This window comes from Eleutherodactylus coqui, chromosome 10 (assembly GCF_035609145.1).
Source record: "Eleutherodactylus coqui strain aEleCoq1 chromosome 10, aEleCoq1.hap1, whole genome shotgun sequence".
Classification (NCBI taxonomy): Eukaryota; Metazoa; Chordata; class Amphibia; order Anura; family Eleutherodactylidae; genus Eleutherodactylus; species Eleutherodactylus coqui.
Window position 1 is genome coordinate 14905198 of NC_089846.1, and position 18605 is coordinate 14923802.

An 18605-nucleotide genomic window follows, 5' to 3' on the forward strand; every position below is an offset into this window, starting at 1 on the left:
AACAGGGGCACAACACCATTGTTAACAGTCAGACTATACAGAAACGATCAGGAAACATCACTATTTTGCGGAAAGAATCCTTCGTCCGGGAATAGGCTTGTCTAGTGAGTCTGAGTAATGTCTTTCCAAAGCAAATTTTGCGCAAAGACCACGTTTACGTCCTTACCTTTGCTCAGTGTTGAACAGGGCGAAGATATGTTTGCTGGACATAAATCCTTTCTCAATATCCCTCAGCTTCAGGTTATCCAGAGGAAGCATATACTTCTTCTCCTTCTCCTGTAGCCGGAGAAAATGAATGTGTTATTATCAAGGACAGCACAATAAAACCTGATATATGAATATACTTTTTATGTGAGGTTATGTAAATCAAGTGGCCTATATAAAATACTAGCTTGTTACCCGCGACTTCGTCCGCGTGGAATTTGTATTTTTTTAATCTAGTCTGTTTGCGTCGCACAGCCCAGCTGCGCTTGTTATACCGCTAAGGTAAAATGAAAGCTGCGCTGTGATTGGTTGTTATACTGGTGAGGTAAAATGAAAGCTGTGCTGTGATTGGTTGTTATACTACTGAGGTAAAATGAAAGCTGCGCTGTGATTGGTTGCTGCGGGGAGCACAGATTTTCTTTAAAATCTCAATCCATGTCTTTCGTTCATGTTTTAACCCCTGGCAACGCCGGGTATCCCTGCTAGCTTAATAATCACATACGTGCGGCAACGATGTCTGCCCTCATGTGTCTGCCCACTTGGGGAGGCCTAGCTTATGATGTGCACCCCCTTTCCATCCACCGCACTTAATAATCGCATACGTGTGGCAATGATGTCTGCCCTCACGTGTCTGCACATTTGTGTAGGCATAGCTTATGATGTGCACCCCCTTCTCTTCTGCCTCGCCGCGGAAGTGCGCCTGCGCATCACCAAATAAATCTGTCTTGTCGGGCTCCATAGAGAACTCTATACATTTTCGGGATAAAACGTAGCCTATGACCTTCCTCAAGATGCGAGCCATCTCCCTGCCAAACTTAATCAAAATTGCTTCTGCGGTTTAGCCGTGAAAAGGTAACAAACAGACAGTTACATTCGCGTTTAAAATATTAGTATGGATGTAACCATGTATCACTCCAATGTATCTAGAAAAGAGACAAAAACTTTCTTGTGCATGCAGCTCCTATGCGAACCTATGTGTTTCCATGCTTCAGATAACAAACAAAACCTGTGGGGTCTGTGATGCTTTATGGCCTCTCTCCTCGCTATACTACAGACAGTAGCAGAAATGGCACAGCAATAAATGTTTCATATTTGGGGTCCTATGTCTGCTTCCGCTTCCTATTCAAGGAATGGGGTTCCCCTGACCCTTATTCAGCATATTACAGGGGGTGGACAAAAATATGGAAACACCGTACGAAATGCATGTAATTTTAACCATGGGCACTGAGCTGCCCTTTTGACCCCTGCTTGGCTGAGAGCTTTCCCGCCAAATTTGTGTTTATTTCACCTCTTGCCCTGCTCTAGGTGGTTTTGGGAGTCAGCTGGTAACAGCAGAGGAGTGTCTCAAACCTCTGACCAATTGAACCTTGTTGCACAGGCAGATGTTCACATTTGCCCAGCAGCATCTGTGTCATATTATTTCCACTTAAATTACATGGGATTATAAATTATATTTCAATAAGAAATGTAGAGTCCAATTTTAAGGTATGCATTTCGTACGCTGTTTCCAAATTTTTGTACACCCCCTGTACTTCTCCTGAGAGGTGGAGTTCCAGACAGGGCATTGAACACCAGCTTTTAGAGTTGTCACAAAGCAGATGTAGGCTGGGTAGGATCACCTCCCATAGGTCTGTCTGGCTAGACAATCTTCTTCATCCGTATGGCGTCTTGTGAACCTACATGGAGTATCCTCTTCCTGGCTCTGTCTCCTCCCCTCTAATGTTCTGAAGTGCCAATGTCAGTTCATTGGCGCTACCATGAAACAATTGCTTACTTCTGGTACTGTATTTATGTCATGGGCTTGGTTTTGGGATGGTGTTTATGTTATGAGATTGGTTCTGGTATATTATCTGTGTACTGGGGTTGCTTTGTGCTGTATTTATATTAAGAGCTTGGTTCTGGTATTGTACCTATGAATTGAGGTTGGTTTGTGCTATATTTATGTTATGAGCTTGGTTCTGGGGCTGTATTTATGTTACAAGTTTAGTTCTGGTGCTTTATTTATGGTATATTGGTTCTGGTACAGTATTTATTCACTGAACTATTCTGGTGTGGGTATGCTGCTGTCTTGCTGCTTTCTACAGAAGTAGAATACAGGCATACTGCCTATTAGTGCAATATACATAAATATATAACTTTTTTCTTTGGGGGGGGCGAGGAGGGGTTGAGCAAAAAAAAAAAAAATCTGCACAAAGTGCCATCTAATCTAAGGCCAGCCCTGGTTCTAGAGGAGGGACCCCGACCTCAGACATTTCTTAAAGAGGCTTTCTAGGATCCCAAAAATACATGGCTGTTTTCTTCTAGGAACAGCACCACACCTGTCCATGGGTTGTCAGTCTGGTATTGCAACTTTATTTTATAAGTCATAAGTGCATGGGACTGAGCTGCAATATCACTCATAACCTCTCAACAGGTGTGGCACTGTTTTCAAAAGAAAGCAGTCAAACTTTTTTTCTAATCCTAGGCAACCTTTTATATGTAAAACCCCTTTAACCTTTTCCAATCCAATTTTGGATTCAGGGTTTCCTAAAAGGCTTTCTCTTTTTGGTGTTATACAACGGTGCCATCTGCTGGCTAAAACAAGTGTGTGTGCACCAGAGAGGCTCCGACAGCGGAGTGGCTGGCAATAGACGGTAAGAATACCCTGTCGGACATCTTCTGACATTAGAGCTGTACAAGCTTCAATCAGAATGTAGGAAGACGTCAGACAGTGGATTGGAAAGGGTTAAGTTAATTTTAACCAGCAAATTAATGTTTTCCTCCTAATTCTACTAGAATAATTGCAGCTCTGAGTGACGCATATTACATGCATCGTATTCTGCAAAGCTTTCCCTTGTGGAAATATTCTTAATTGTGGTCAGCAATGACAACACAGAGGAAATGTGGCTTGGAAAGCTCAAAAATAAACTTCTTAGAACTGCAGTCCACACCCAGAAGAGTGCCCATGCAGAAATCTTATTCAAGTGCTAGACTATGAAATGCGTAAGTCTGAGGCCTTGTAAAATTTAAAGGGGAACTTGGCAAACAGCAGAAATCCCCATTGCAATTACTCATTGACATTCATCGTCACTCCCCAATGAATACTTTTTCTATGCTGTGTTTCTAGGCAACAACTGAATACATTCTTAGCTATATAGACATTGCATCAGTGGGTGACTACTCTAGTCTTCTGTGCTCTGCTGGATACTGGCAGAGTCTCCTATCAATCTGCAGTGGAGTGTGTGGATGGCAGCAATTCTGCCCCCATGAATTCTGTAGGAAGATGGCCTCCAGACAGTGGTATATAAAAATAAGAATCGCCTTTCTAGATTTATTTTTTTTACGTGACACTTTAAAACTGCGGACACGAGGTGCTGGGCCAGCATCAGTACCTGGAAAACCCAGGCATGTGCTGGGGCCCACTGAGCTTGCGGGCGCACTCAGGGGAGCCATTCCTTGTTCTTTGAAATCAGTTGAGTTCTTCGAAATAGTCTTAAAGACAAGCATACAATTGGCAGCGACACAGCAGGATGCCAGGCGCTGACTCTCCCGTTGCCCAGCATCTTCTCTACCATGTAGTGCAAGATGTCATTGTCTTCCTGCATGATGCTGGCCAGAAGAGGCCAAGGCAGAGAATGGAGGACGCTGTGGGAGCTGATGGAGGTGAGTTTATTATTTTATTGCTGGGACACAGTGAGGTCTTACTCAGAAGTCAATAAATAACTTGGGGCACAGTGAGCCCTATAAATTACTAAATGGCATAGCAGGGCCTATAAATTCCTGGGTGGGGTATATCGAAGCCTATAAATGACTGAGGGGGCAAAATGGGGCATCTAAATGATTAAGGGGGTACCGCAGAGCCTATAAATTACTAAGGGAGCTCACTATGACTGTCGCCAAAGGGCTCATGTAGACCTGAAAACGGCCCTGGTTGGGAGAAATGTTCCGTGGCAGGATAATCTTGACTACTCAGATGTGTGGAGCTAAAAGTCTCTGCAAGTTTACTTTGTCATATTACTGGACTGCTCATTCTAAAAACCTAGCAAAGGGTTACTGCAAAAGATTGAAATATAAACCAAGTGTAGGAGACATATGGAAAACTCACTGGACAAGCCTAGCCCAGCACATGTTTCCAATTACCGCTTATGGCAAACCTCCAGCAGATGTGGAACTACCCCTTTAAGTGGAGACTGAGTTTATTTCTTAAATGACAAATGGAAGTAACCAATATTTATCTGCAAAGTATATCACTACGGAGACCGTCACGATCCCGAGAATGGGAGTCTCATGTGGTCGCCCTCTCCTCCTCACTGTGGGCTCACTGCACCCCCGCAGTGAGGAGGAATTTGAATGGAGTGCCACTTCATTCATTTCAATGAGGCTGACAGAGACAACCGAGTACAAGCGTGTGACTACCTCCAGTAGTTGGTCTTAATTCATTGTCTTCGACAGCCGAAGAATATTTGCTGGAAACGCATCCTTACAAAAAGTACGCTAACAGCAAATCAGAAACTTTTCTGCCATTTACACCAATGTTTCCTGCACTCTTGGCTCTTTCATCCTACCGGAAGCGCAGTTTACTTGTGCGGTCGAAAGTTCACAAAATACAAATATGAAAGGATTATTCTGTGTAGTATATCTCTGGTAAATATGGATGAGGGTGCGGGGACTGAAAAAAACTATTTATCCCAGAATCCAGAGAGGAAATTCCACAAAGGGGAAAAACTAAGTGATACATCTGTAAGTAATCTGTGGCAAGGCAGAGATGAGAATATAGAAGTGCGGTGTCAGCGTTTTCTACACCCTCGCACCGAGCTACTAAAGGCAAAGCAAAACCTAGCAGAACTAGTGCTGTAAAGGGATGTTCTAGCAGGTCTTAAAAATTGATGACCCATCTTCAGGATAGTTCATTAATAGCTGATCAATGGTTTCTGTCATCCAGGACACTGACCAATCAGGTGTTCACCAGAGCACTGTGACTGTGTACAGAGCAGGAAGCAGACAGCGACGTACATTGTACAGTGGACTGGTATGGTATTGCAGGCACAGTTTCCATTGAAGTGAATGAGAGCTGTGTCTGCAATACCTGGCAGGCCACTGCACAGTGTAAGGAGCTATCTGCTTCCCAGTCCGTACTGTGTGAGAAGGAAATATATATATATCCTTGTAGGTAGAAAAGAAAACACTGGAATATATACATGTATATAGATATAGTTATGTGCCTTTCTTTTTATATGTATAACTAACTTTATTCTCATATGTACTAACTCTATGAAAAAACTTAATACGTCGCCTTATACCAGATATGCCAAAGGCCTTGCCAGACAAAGACAAAATGTATCTTAAAATCCAGCAAAGGAAGAACCAGACACAAGGACACGTACTTGGCTGTTTTTCCAGAGGCGCCGTAGCAAGATAACAACTGTTCAACTATGTACATAACTTTCACTGTCTCAGGCCGGAAATCCGGACTTCCCATATATGGTTATGCTGTGAATTTTAGCCAATGAGCCCATCACCCATTCCTGGTGATGGGACAAAAGGGTATAAGATCTCATGTAATCTGTAATAAAGCGGAGCGCAGTCATGTCCCCGTGTGAGGAACGATACCAGACTTCCGCGTGTGGTGTTTTTTTCTTTACCGCCGGCAACGGGGCAAGTGGGGTGGGCCTGATTGGTGCTGTACTTAGAATATTACCCTGACAATTTGGCGCAACCAACTGGGGCGACAAAACCGGAGCTTACAACGCATTCCACCCGGATCCACGCCACGGAGAAGCCGTCCTGCTGCAAACCGAGCCTGATCAACTCACAGAACTCCAGGTAAGACCAGCATATATTTATGTTGTGTTTTACGCTGAGAGTCTTGCAGCGGGAGGGACTAACTGTGTTTTGTGACCGGACGGGTTGGGTTAAGAGTTCTACACGGTAACTCGTGTGGGCTTCGGGTTTGCCGTCATGGACCACTGACCGTGATATGCGCACCAATCGCTCACCCAGGAACTAGTCTTTAGTCTATTTGTACTTTGAAGTCCATGGTGTTTTAACGATAGTGAAGGTTGTTTGTTGTATTTAGTCTCACAAGAGAAGGGACCCTCGGTTGTTTTTCCAGTATATAAGGGGCTAACAATTTGATTTGAGAGGGATGCATTTTGTGAGACAGGTTTCATAAGAGAAGGGACCCTCGGTTGTTTTGCCATATATATATATCCCAGGCTAACAATTTGAAAATTAAGAGGGATGCATTTTGTGAGACAGGCTTCATAGGAGAAGGGACTCTCGGTTGTTTTGCCTTATATATGGGGCTAACGATTTGATTTCAGAGAGATGCATTCTGTGAGGCTGGTTCCATAGGAGAAGGGACCCTCGGTTGTTTTGCCGGTATATAAGGGGCTGACAATTTGAAAATTAAGAGGGATGCATTCTATGGAGCGTGTTATTATTATTATTGTTGTTGTTGTTCTAATATGCGTAAGATCTTATTAAAGAAGACAGAGCCCCTCAAGGGCTGCCGCCGTGCGGATCAATTGATGGCGGAGAGACAAGAGTTCCAATCTGTAAACTGTAAGAAAACTCTAATGAAAATGTGTGACATCGACCCGCACGGTAGATTACAGCATGGTGTCTGGTTTGCTAGAAAGTGCTGGAGTGAGGGAGAGAGAGACAGTCAGACAAAGTTAAGTATGTACACGTATTAAGAAAGTATCCGTAAGTGAAATGTTGGAAAGTACAGTAAGTGATCAAGAGGGTGTCGGGAGAGTGTCTATTGAAGGTAACATTGGCAGTTAGGTAGGGAGAAAGTGCTGAAGGAACAAGCAAAGTCGAGAAGAAAGTTACAAAGCATGTGACTTGTTGGCAGAGAGAAAGAAGAAAAGGTGTATAATACAAGATAGATAATAGATGTATGTGTGTATATATGTATATACTGTATGTGCAAATAGTTAACTGAGCTTGCTTTTAGTGTGAGAAGGCTTGTTGACATGTAGCTACAGTCTGTGTCTCGTTTTCAAGGTCGGGCGATAACAAAGCGGAGAAAATGAAATACTGACCCTGGAAAATATCTTTGCTTGCTTAAAATGAATTGAAATGAATTTAATTAATTATACTGTCTTACAAGGCAGGAAATATAGCAATTTCTAAGGTATATTCTTACTTATACAGGGGTTGAAAATGAATGTTGCAAGGTCCCAGCATATGTGTTATTTATGAGTTCAAATGCAGGGAATAGTTAAACTAAAACAACTCTATTCAGTCTGTGTTTCATATTCCTAGAGAGATAACAGATGTTTTGAAAAGGTGGGGGCTTTCAGACTTGACTCTCAGCTCAGGGTCAAATACAGAGAAAGAAAGACAAGGGGGCTGAAAAATACCCACAGATTCTAAAACACTTCAGCGTTTAATATAACATATAATAGCTTCAGTAGATAAGAAATATAGAATGTCTCAGTCACTCAGCAAACTTTTTTCACATAATTTGTCAAAGATAGCGCTCATTCACAATCTCATCTCAATAGAATCATGTACTTTATAACATTATAGCACTCATCTCAATGTTTTTCAACTGATGTATGTTTGTTTGTCACACTTTTTGTCTGTGCATCTGTATGTACTGGTACACCTTCAAGGGGGGTGACGGAGCAAACTTGAGCGAATGGATGGATGAGAGTTAGTGACCCGTGTTCGGGCTGTGGTGAGTGTGTGATGCAGGTAATGACTGGGGATAAAAGTCCCCCCTATGCATGGGACTTTGCTTGGTTGAGATGTGGACGTGTAGACTGTTACGCTGAAATGAAGTTCTGAAAAAAGACGCACGGAGCCAGTATCGAAGGGGTGGAGCTAGATGATGTAATAGTACGTAACGTTTCATCCCTCTTGTCCACAAGGGAGGGGGTGAGAATCTTGAGCAGCTAGTAAAAGTTTGTGTTTTGTTTTTTCTCCTGTCTCAAATTTGATAAGACATTGCAGGCAGGATCAGACTAATAATGAATTCACTTAAAGGATCTCACATTTCAAATATGAATAGATGTTTTGTAGGTTATTCTTCCCCGGTGTAACTTATGTCTCTGTTATTGGTGCTAACATCTTACAGGCCTTATCTGCATCCATCAAATCTTTTTACAATGTTGTACTTGAACCCGGCTACTATTTTTTCCAATTGAGTATCCTGGTTCAAAGGGGGGGAGGAGAAGGCATAGGTGATCTAGGTATTGCAAATCAGCCATTTTTAAATTTTTTTTGCAAGCCATTTTTACATTTTTACATTTTTTGCAACAAGGTTCTGATCTTTTTGAAATAGAATATCAGCCTGATTGTCTAGCAGTGATGCAACAAGAAAATTTAAGTTTTTAAAAAGTTACTGAAAGCCCTTGTTAACAATGCATATTTTGAGTTGTTTTTTATAGATGGTACCAGGGTGATTGACGACTCCACACTGGATATGCAGTGGTCACACAACAAGATGTCCTAAAAAACAGAATGCCTCCGCATGTCGCAGCACAAGAAGCGGAACTAAAAAAGCCCTCACTGAGGCGAGTGAAGTGGCAGAAGGTAAGACGGCAAACATTTACACTGACTCCCGGTATGCATTTGGCATAGCTCATGATTACGGCCCAACATGGAAGGCCAGACAGTTTTTTACCTCAGCAGGACAGCCAATTAAGAATGATGCAGCGGTGCAGTCTCATGGAGACCCTATTTCTACCTGACAAGGTGGAAAGCTCACACCAATTCCTACACCAGAGAAGCAAGAGGCAACGCCATCACAGACCACACAGCAAAAGCAGCGGCCCTCAAGCCGTGGAAGAAAAGAAGAAAAGAAGAATTTAACAATAACCTTGGACTTTGATAAAAACTTGGACTTTGATAAAAACTTGGACTTTGATATACTAAGGACTTTACAGTTACAAGCCAGCAAGGAAGAAAAGGAAAAATGGACTAAAAAGGGACGGCATATGGTGAACAGTCAACAGCACTTGCCTACCATGGTCCCTGTGCCCCATGATGGCCCAGCTGAAGCACGGAAAGACACACCTCTTAAAGCAGCAATGGTGTTGATGCTTGAACGAGGACGAGTGGCTCCTGGGTTTTCTGTAGCTGCTGCATCATTTGTCCAATTTTGCATGATCTTTGCCGTAAGCAACAGGGCAGAAGTAAATTTGCCACATAACGCTTGCCTAGACCACTCTACCCATTTCAGGGATTGCAAATTGGCTACACTCAGCTCCTACTTGTTGGGAAGCATGAATATGTGCTTGTTGTTGTTGATGTTTTTCAGGTTGGAGACCTACTCTGTTACCAAAGTAAATAAGCAGGTAACTGCACAGAAGCTCATGAATGAGGTAATCCGCAGATACGGGGTACCGGAAGTGATTGAGTCAAACAAAGGTACAAATGTCACAGGTGAAATAATGCAATACATCATGTCTGCTTTAGGTATATCCCAGGCTTTTCACACACCCTACCATCCGCAGAGTAGTGGGAAAGTAGATACAAAAGCCAATAGAAGAAAATGGGTAAATTTTGAATTGAGTGTCTTTCATTAGTTTTTCTTTTTCTTCGGAGGGTACATGCCACAGTAGCTGAGCTTGGGGAATGATTTTCTTGTTAATTTTGTCATAAGCCTCTCCAAGGAATTGTCAATAATGCATTCTGCAGTCTCTGCTTTTCTCCCAGGTCCTACAGATGAGTGTCACAATCTGAAACCAGGTGACAGGGTCTATGTGAAAAAGTTTGTGAGAGACAAACCTCTAAGGGTGGTAGCGTATGTGGATGATGTCACTATCTTTGTTTCCTCTTAAGAGGAAGTGTGATGGGTGATGTTGAAAGGGGACCACTATTTAAAGGCGTCTTGGTCCAAGATCAACCAGCAAAAGTGTGAGAGGCTCTGGCTGGAAGGTGGGAATCAGGGGCGTAACTATAGGGGATGCGGTTGCACCCGGGCCCAGGAGCCTTAGGGGGCCCATAAGGCCTCTCCTCTCTATATAGGGAGCCCAGTCATATGAATAAAGCATTATAGTTGGGGGCCTTGTTACAGGTTTTGCACTGGGGCCCACTGGCTTCAAGTTACGCCTCTGGTGGGAATCCTGATTTTGATTTCTTGGGCACCCTTCCAAAGCCCCAGAACACTACTAAAGTCCTAGGCATTGAATATGAGCAAGGGAATTACCCTGACAAAAACTGGGAGAGCAGGCTGAAAAATGCTGTCAAGAAGGGAGATCAATGGAAAGGTGCTTAACCCTGAGGGAAAGGATTTATTTGATCAAAACGTAGCTGCTCCCTTCGTTGATATATCTGGGCAGTGTATGCATTTTTCCAGAAACTCTTTAGATGCAAGTCTATAACCTGTTCTTCAGGTTGAACCTAGTCAAGAAGGATGTTACTTACCGTACGAGGAAACTAGGTGGATTGGAGATGGTCAGCCCAACGGTATTCCTAGTGAACACTTTTTAAAGATCAGTATTTCCAAGCTCTAGAAAGAAAGAACTCCTCCGTTGGTATCCTCCTGTAATGGATGGTTTCGGCCTCTCTTCCAGGAATGGGAGACAGGGGAGGCAAGTGAAGGATCTTCACCCGGACATCTCCTGGCTTATGTTATTCTAGTTCTAAAGGTTATACGACGATGGGGTCTGGGTATGTGGGAAGTTAGAACGCTGACAAGGAAATTGCTTGACAGGAGGGTTTTGGTGACTCACTTCGAGGGACCATTGGCCCTCAGGGATTGTACAAGTCAGGATCTCACGGTAGGGCCAGTTCTTTTAAATTCTGTAAGAATCCTTTTAAGGCCTACCATATCTGCTCTATTTTATCGTGTTTTCACTTTTTTTTAACGCACCTCATCACCCATCACAATAATGGGATGCGTTAAAAACCAAAAACAGCAGTAAAATCGCGGCAAAACACTGCGATTGCAATCGCTGCATTTTGCCGACGCTATGTGTGAGAGTGGCCTTAGGCTTGTTTTCCATTTATTTGTGTGTATTAATTTAAAAGAAACACATAAAATTTGGCACTAATGGCTTCTAATGGTTTTTTTACTTTTATTAGTAGGTGAAAGTAAAAGCAGACCAGATGTGTTATACATGTATAGATTACGAAAATTTGTGCATGTGCAATATAATCTTATTGTCTTGGGTGTGACATAATTGTGGTTGCACATATATGGGTATAGTTGTGGTTTTGTCTTTATTTGTACATACAGTTATGTTTATTATTTGGCTGATAGAGGGTGGCTTGTATATTGTGTGTGTGTATAGTGTTGGACCAACACTTGTACATACTGTACAGTATATATAGAAGGTAAAGGAGTGGGGAGAGAAAAAGAAAGAGAAAAAACGTTGCTGTTATCTTGTTTTGTTTAGTGTACATATTGTTTGGTTTTGATTGGCTGTAATGCATGTGTTGTAATATTGAAGAGATTTTTTATGTTGTGCATTTTTTCTGTTTCTGTTTATTGTTACATTTTGTACGTATTGTTTTTATTGTTCTGTTTTATACTTTTTCAATAAATAAAATATACAGAATGTAACTCAGGATCAGTACAGGGAAACAGCGTAATGTATGTACATAGTGACCCCCAACAGCTGAATAGTGAGTGCAGCTCTGGAGTATAATACAGGATGTAACTCAGGGTCAGTACAGGATAAGTCTTATTATTTTTGGTAAAGAAGAAGACTACAATCAGGTGGAAGAACCCGGAAGTAAGGCTAATCTTATCTTTCCTACCCTATGACATCAGCAAGTACATACCTCATCATCCTTGTACCAGGACAGGTTCTCTGCAGTTAGCACAAACCAATACTCCTTGGAACCACCCTTCATTATACCAATGTTGTTGATGGTAAGCCATCCCTTGCGAATGACCTGTTGGGAGAAAACATCATGTTATTGTGCGTAAGGGAAAGCGGTTAAAGGAGTTGTTATTCCCGTAGACTCTGCCTTTCCATCTCCTTCATATTTGGCATTTCTTAGAATTGTAGTTTTAATGAGAATCACTTTCAAGCTTACAAAACACTCTGCATGCATGAAGTAAAGCAACACAGCAGAATAGAGAAAACCACAAGGAATAACAGAAACTGCTTACAATGGAGAAGATCTTCTTTAAATGCAAGGACACTGTGGCTTTTATTAGAAGATACACATCTCTGTGATGCTGTATATATAACAGCCATCATATGGCCAAGGGAGATAAAAGTTTTCTTAAGAAAATGGCCAGAAAACTTTAGAACTTTAAAGGGATTGTACAGAATTAGAAGAACATGACTGCTTTCTTCCAAAAACAGCGCTACACTGCTCTACAGCTTGTGCTTGGTATTACAGCTTAGTCCCATTCACTTCAACGGAGCAGGGCTACAAATACAAGACGCAATCCAGAGGTTAGGTGTGGCAACACTGTATCTAGAAGTAAGCAGCCATGTTCTTCTATACAACCCCTTTAAGATGTACAAACCCATACAGACAGGTAATAATTGTAGACCCATCGAATATTTTATAGGCATTTGTTCTGTAACTGAATAATTACATTCAAACATGGGTTAGTAAAATGAAGTGAAATTAACCACTGACAAGGGCATAAGTACCATAGAGGAAGCCCCTCAGGCTACATCTGGATCATTGTAGAGGGGTAGCCCAGCTTAGGAGGCGCCCATCCCCTTTCACTTTGGACAGCAAGAAGCAACAGGGTGGTCCAAAAGGTATGGAGACATATGAATAAATAGAAAATGGTGATTGGGAATACCATCATGTGGCAGACATGTTGCTAAGAAGAAGGAGGCAATTCTGTGAAAGCTGCCATATTGGAACCAAGTCGTTATTTTCAAATGAGATGCAATGCAAGTGAAATATGTATCTGATAGAGAATTTGGAGGGGGTAATCCAAATCTTGAATGTGACCTCCAGAGGACAGAGATTCTACTGATCTCTGGGGAGCACAGTACCGAAGTCGTTGGGTTTCAATGGTCAGCATTCAAACAGACACCCATCTGCCATGACACAGTTGGCAAATTGCTTGCCAAATTTTGCCAAACAGGTTCTGTGTTGGACCTGCAAAAAAGGGGACATAACAAAAGTGCCATAGTCCTTCTACAAGAGCCCATCGTAGCACCAGGCCCCTGTCACAGGAAAGCGGGGTGAGTCAAACCACCCTCGGGTGGATACTTGTTACGTACAAATGGCACCCGTAAAAGAGCCAGTTGCTGCATCATCTCAATGAAGACGACACAATCGCCATGTTGAATTTGTGGAATGGGTGTCACAACAATTGTAACCCACATTTCACAGAGACGGTTCTGTTCAGTGATGAAGCAAACATCTATGTGAATGGAGAGGAGAACAAACAAAACCTTCGCTACTGGTCCAACACAAACCCATACTGGACAGATACCCCCAAGATGGTTAGCACACAGGAAGTCATGGTATTGGACGGTGTGTGGAGTATGAAGATAGTGGGCTCATTTTTCATCAACAGTAACCTTACTGCTGCCAAGCATCTGTAATCGTTACATACCGAGGTGTTCCCGTCACTGCGCAATGAAGATGGCACATTCCCAGTGTTCTTCCAATAGGATGGTGACCCTTACCCAATATGGATGTTATGTTTATGAGTTTTTGGATCGCCAGTTCCAAAGGAAGTGGATTGGGCGTCGTGGCCTACACGCTCATGGATCTCACCCTCTTGGATGTCTACTTGTGAGGTGTTGTCATGTCCAGGGTTTACACAGTGAAAATCCAGAGTGTGGCGCAGATGCAACAGCCAAATCCTGTGCAAGCATTTCTACTGATGTGTTGCTCTCAGTGCATCATAAATGGGAGAAGAGGATAGCCTTGATAATTTGAAATAATGGGAAGCACATCGAGCATCTTGTAGTGGATCGACGTTGTCTTCCATGTCATGGAAAAAGTGTTAATAACTTTGTCAGGAATACAGATACCTGACATTTAAGCACAGAGTTTGATTCCTCGTCAAATTCTCCATCCGATACATATGCCATTTGCACCCCTTTCCATTAGAAAATATCAACTTGGTTCCAAGATGGCAGCTTTCAAAATGGCCACCATGTTGGCTACCGTCCCTCATAGATTAAAACCCATCCACTTGGCAACTTACCACACACAGGATGGCATTCCAAACCACTATTTTCCATTTATTCAGGTGTCTCCATACCTTTGGACCACCCTGTAGTTTGAGGATCATACCACCTTTTTCTGCTCAAAGGGGAGGTGAAGAAGTCTATGGTTTGGAGGCCTGAACTAGCTCTAGGTGTTCTAGAGGCTCCTCTCCTCTATGTACGCCCCTGCCCACTGGAGTCATGGTTGTCACATCACATTGACATGAGGCCACATTAGGAAAAGCTGAGCATGAGTGATGATGGGGGTTATCAGTACATGACATGATTAGGAAATGAGTGCACACCCATCAAACAGACTAAAAAATGCAAATCCATACACCAGCACAGGCACAAAACAGTGGCCATATTGTTTAGCGCCAAGCCAAGCAATGCAATACAAGCAAGCACTCTTCTACAAGAGGCTGCAAAGGTCATTTGTGTTTGCTGCTGTAGAGCACCGGACCCCGGAGATCTCACATCTGTAATCTGAACACTAGTAGAGCAGATAGCATGGATGGAATTGCAGTATGTGAGATATTCAACCCCAGGCCTTTCCTAGGTTTCCACTGCCATCTAGATTTTCATGCCATAGTAGTAACTGTTAACCCTAAAACTGCCTTTACACATAACAGAACCCAACTATGTTATGGCTGTAGGGTTCAACTCTCCCCTGACATTAGATATCAAGGGAAAGAGGAATCGGACATTTGGGAACCTTTGTTCTGGTAGGCTGCTGCCAGAGATGTCCGCCACCGGGTTATTCCTCATGTATGCTCGGCGTACATGTATGGCGGAGTCAGAAGGAATAGCTGTCAGCTCTTCGGACGATTGCTGTTGAAGGTCCAGCCATCTTTACCGTTCACATGACTTTTGGGGACCGCAAGGCTGGCTTCGCACGCAGCTTTTTTTATTTAACACGCTTTTCATGAGTTTTGCAAGCATTTCTTTGGACAAAAGTATTTTTGGGGTCAAAAGCAGTAAGATCGACGTAATTTTAGGGTGGATTTTCAATAGGCTTCTCTATATGACCCGAAAAAGGTCAGAAAATAAAAACACGTATAAAATGTAACAGAGATTTTTTAAAAAGCGCTATGAAAAAACTTTCAATTCACAGCTTTTTTTTTTACAGGAAGCCCAAAAGATTGTCTCATACCCCATAAATATGGCGTATTTTCAGCGCAGATTAGGGCACTATTTCGGCAATGAAATCCACATCAGAATCCATGCCATTTTAGCATTCAAGTGTATACTATGGAAATTGGCGCCATAGGAGGCATATTTTTAAATCCATGTTGCGGAAAAATGAGCTTGCCCATTATTTCTTGATGAAAACTGCATTAGGGGCCTGAAGGTGCAGTAAATTTGCCCCATTAACTGGGGATAAGACCAGGCTCACACAAGCCTAATTTAATAACATATTTCACGCGTGCGATACGTGGCGCTCTGCTGGCTCGCAGAGCGGTAAGATGCTGCGTTAAACACGCAGCATTTTAGAAAACATTTGTGCGAGTCCGGCATAAATCCATGTGTGAATCTGCATACAAATCTGCAGGAGAACTACAAAGCTTCCAGCACACGGACAAGCGCGACATATCGTGTTCGCCGATGTATGTTTTCACTGCGATGTGAGGAGTTATTATGTCAAAAACGCCTCCCATCACTTCAGTAAAGCTGCGATCCTCCAAGGCGGCAAGTGTTTCTCATTGTTTTCAATGCAAAACCTTCCATCGCACTCGCGTGCAAACAACGGCCGGAAAGATAGGACCTCGCTTATGTATATGAATCCATTCCAAAGAATGGCGTTCATATTCGTATGAGTTTTGTGTGTCTCACAACGCACAAATATCAAGCGATTTTCACGGCCTTAGGGTGCGTTCACACGAGCGCATAAACGGCGCGTTTTTGCGCCCAATCGTATAAACGTGACCATCTGAGGCATTGGTTTCCAATGTATTCGTTCGCACGGGCGATTTTACAGCGCGTAAAAACGGCAACCCGAAAAAAAAACTGAACATATGCGACCGAAATACGCGCCAACGCATATTCGATGGCCGAAAAGATAGTTTGCAAAGTAGGAACAAACGATAATACGCTTTCTAGCTCTGGTCATGATCGCCGAAAAACGTTCTTTCCGGCGATTAAACGCTGCGCACGTGCGAACGTAAATACGCCTACGCTCGTGTGACCGCGCCCTCAGGCTGCCTTCACACAGGCTTTTTTTGTGGTGTTTTCTTGGTTCCTTTTTTTCACACAATTTTTACATGTTTTTTTAAGGCGTTTTTTTAAATTTATGGCCGATGTCAGATGAGCATATTACAGCGGCATTTTTTCAACCATAATACGAACTTATTAGAGTTGAGCGAGTAGTGCCTTAGCCGAGTATCTCCCCGCTCGTCTCTAAAGATTCGGGGGGCGGGGAGCGGCGGGGGAGAGCGGGGAGGAACGGAGGGGAGATCTCTCTCTCCCTCTCTCCCCCCCGCTCCTTCCCGCTCCCCGCTGCAACTCACCTGTCACCCGCGCCGGCCCCCGAATCTTTAGAGACGAGCGGGGAGATACTCGGCTAAGGCACTACTCGCTCGAGTAATGTGCCTTAGTGAGTATACTCGCTCATCTCTAGAACGTATGTCCCAGTCTGGCTGCAGGGTTTACTGACCTGAGCTCGGAGCATCATAGGGGACGGGTAAGAAAATCCTAACTATGTTAGTCTGAAACCAGCCAAAAGAGACTTTCATCGAAAAACACTTGAAAAAAGGCATACCTAGAGCATGCTGCGTTAAAAAAAAAAAAATGACGCAAAAAATGATAAAAACACACACAAAAAAATGCAATTTTCCAAAAAACACCGTGTAAGAACGTACTTAAAGAGGTTCTGTTCAGGACGTTTATGTGAACCACAAACGAGAGCCGCTAAATATCAGCCGCAGGTATGTGCCTTTAAAAGAACATCATGACCTATTAATATAAGTCCACGAGTCGCCCCCCTCCGCAGCGCCAATCAGCCATGTCTTTACTATACATGTCTATGGGAAAGCTAGATGACAACCAGTCCTCTCAGAATCCCGAACGGCGAGTCTGCCTCGTCAAGCAATACTTAGGCAGCAAATTAGGCAGAATTGTCTTTCGGGAGTCTGGGAAGGCAGCCTTAATGGCAGCCATATTAGTTGTCACCCAGCTCAAAAATAGCCGTATAAAACATGTAATGATTCACATGTGACTTTTTATTCCATTTTAGGGTAACTTGCTCTGTAAGTAATAACCATTTTGATGCAAATATCAGGCTGATATAATCCATATTCATCATGGCCATATTTACCCAAACTCGGCTGGATTTGCATGGAGCGTCTGGGTCTTATGTTATTTAAGATGGACCCCAGGTTAATAATGGAGCATCATGACTGGAATCATGATGCAAGCGGTTATAGTTCTGATCTTACACGCAGTGTCCATAGAAGGGATGGAACAGGAGGAAAGGAGATGAGGACACACAGGGTGCGGGGACTGGGCACGAGGAGACGGTGCATCTGGGCCTGCACAGCAGAGTCCATTGAAGGAGACGTCACTCCTCTGATAGGGTTCTGACAAGATCGTATGTCCTATAGGATTCACCTCACGAGACTCCGCCGACACCTGCAGCGCTACGTGAGGTAAAGGAGGACACATCTTACATGCACATGAACATGGCCGCCCACCGTCTAGTTCTGGTGCTGCTGCTGATTTATACTTTTTCTTCACTGGAAACAATTTCTTTATTAGATCTGTTTCTGGGAAAGCTGGCTGACGACCAATATGACCACCATAACAACAGGGGCTTTTCAGAAAGAGCAACCGACCAGGTGGTGCAGCCAAAATAGGAGGGGGATGTATTGATTGTAAGGCTTCCTAAGTGGTTTCACACATTTGGGCAGATTTATAAAAAACGTCTAAAAGAAAAAATGTCTTTGTTGCCCATAGCAACAATCGCGCAGCAGCTTTTATTTTACCTCAGCGGTATAAGAATTAGCAACCAATAACAGTGCAGCTTTGTTTCTTATACTACTGAGGTAAAGTGAAAGCTGCACTGTGATTGGTTGCTATTTCTTATACTGCTGAGGTGAAATAAAACTGCACTGTGATTGGTTGTTATTTCCTTTACTGCTGAGGTAAAATGAAAATTGTGCAGTGATTGGTTGCTATTTCTTATACTGCTGAGGTAAAATGAAAGCTGCATTGTGATTGGTTGCTATTTCCTTTACTGCTGAGGTAAAATGAAAGCTGCACTGTGATTGGTTTCTATTTCCTTTACTGCTGAGGTAAAATGAAAATTGTGCAGTGATTGGTTGT

The 18605-nt window shown here is 43.0% G+C and overlaps 1 protein-coding gene across 14 annotated transcripts in view; it reads right to left on the minus strand.

Annotated features, from left to right (window-relative positions):
• DNM1 (dynamin 1) overlaps positions 1 to 18605 on the minus strand; it is a 128526-nt gene that overhangs the window by 35361 nt on the left and 74560 nt on the right. For all 14 annotated transcript variants that reach the window (XM_066580334.1, XM_066580342.1, XM_066580329.1 and 11 more), the window contains 2 exons: positions 11929 to 12042; positions 167 to 276 (listed from right to left, as the gene is read on the minus strand). In XM_066580334.1, coding sequence (XP_066436431.1) covers positions 167 to 276; positions 11929 to 12042 — 224 coding nt within the window. The remainder of the gene's footprint in view (positions 1 to 166; positions 277 to 11928; positions 12043 to 18605) is intronic.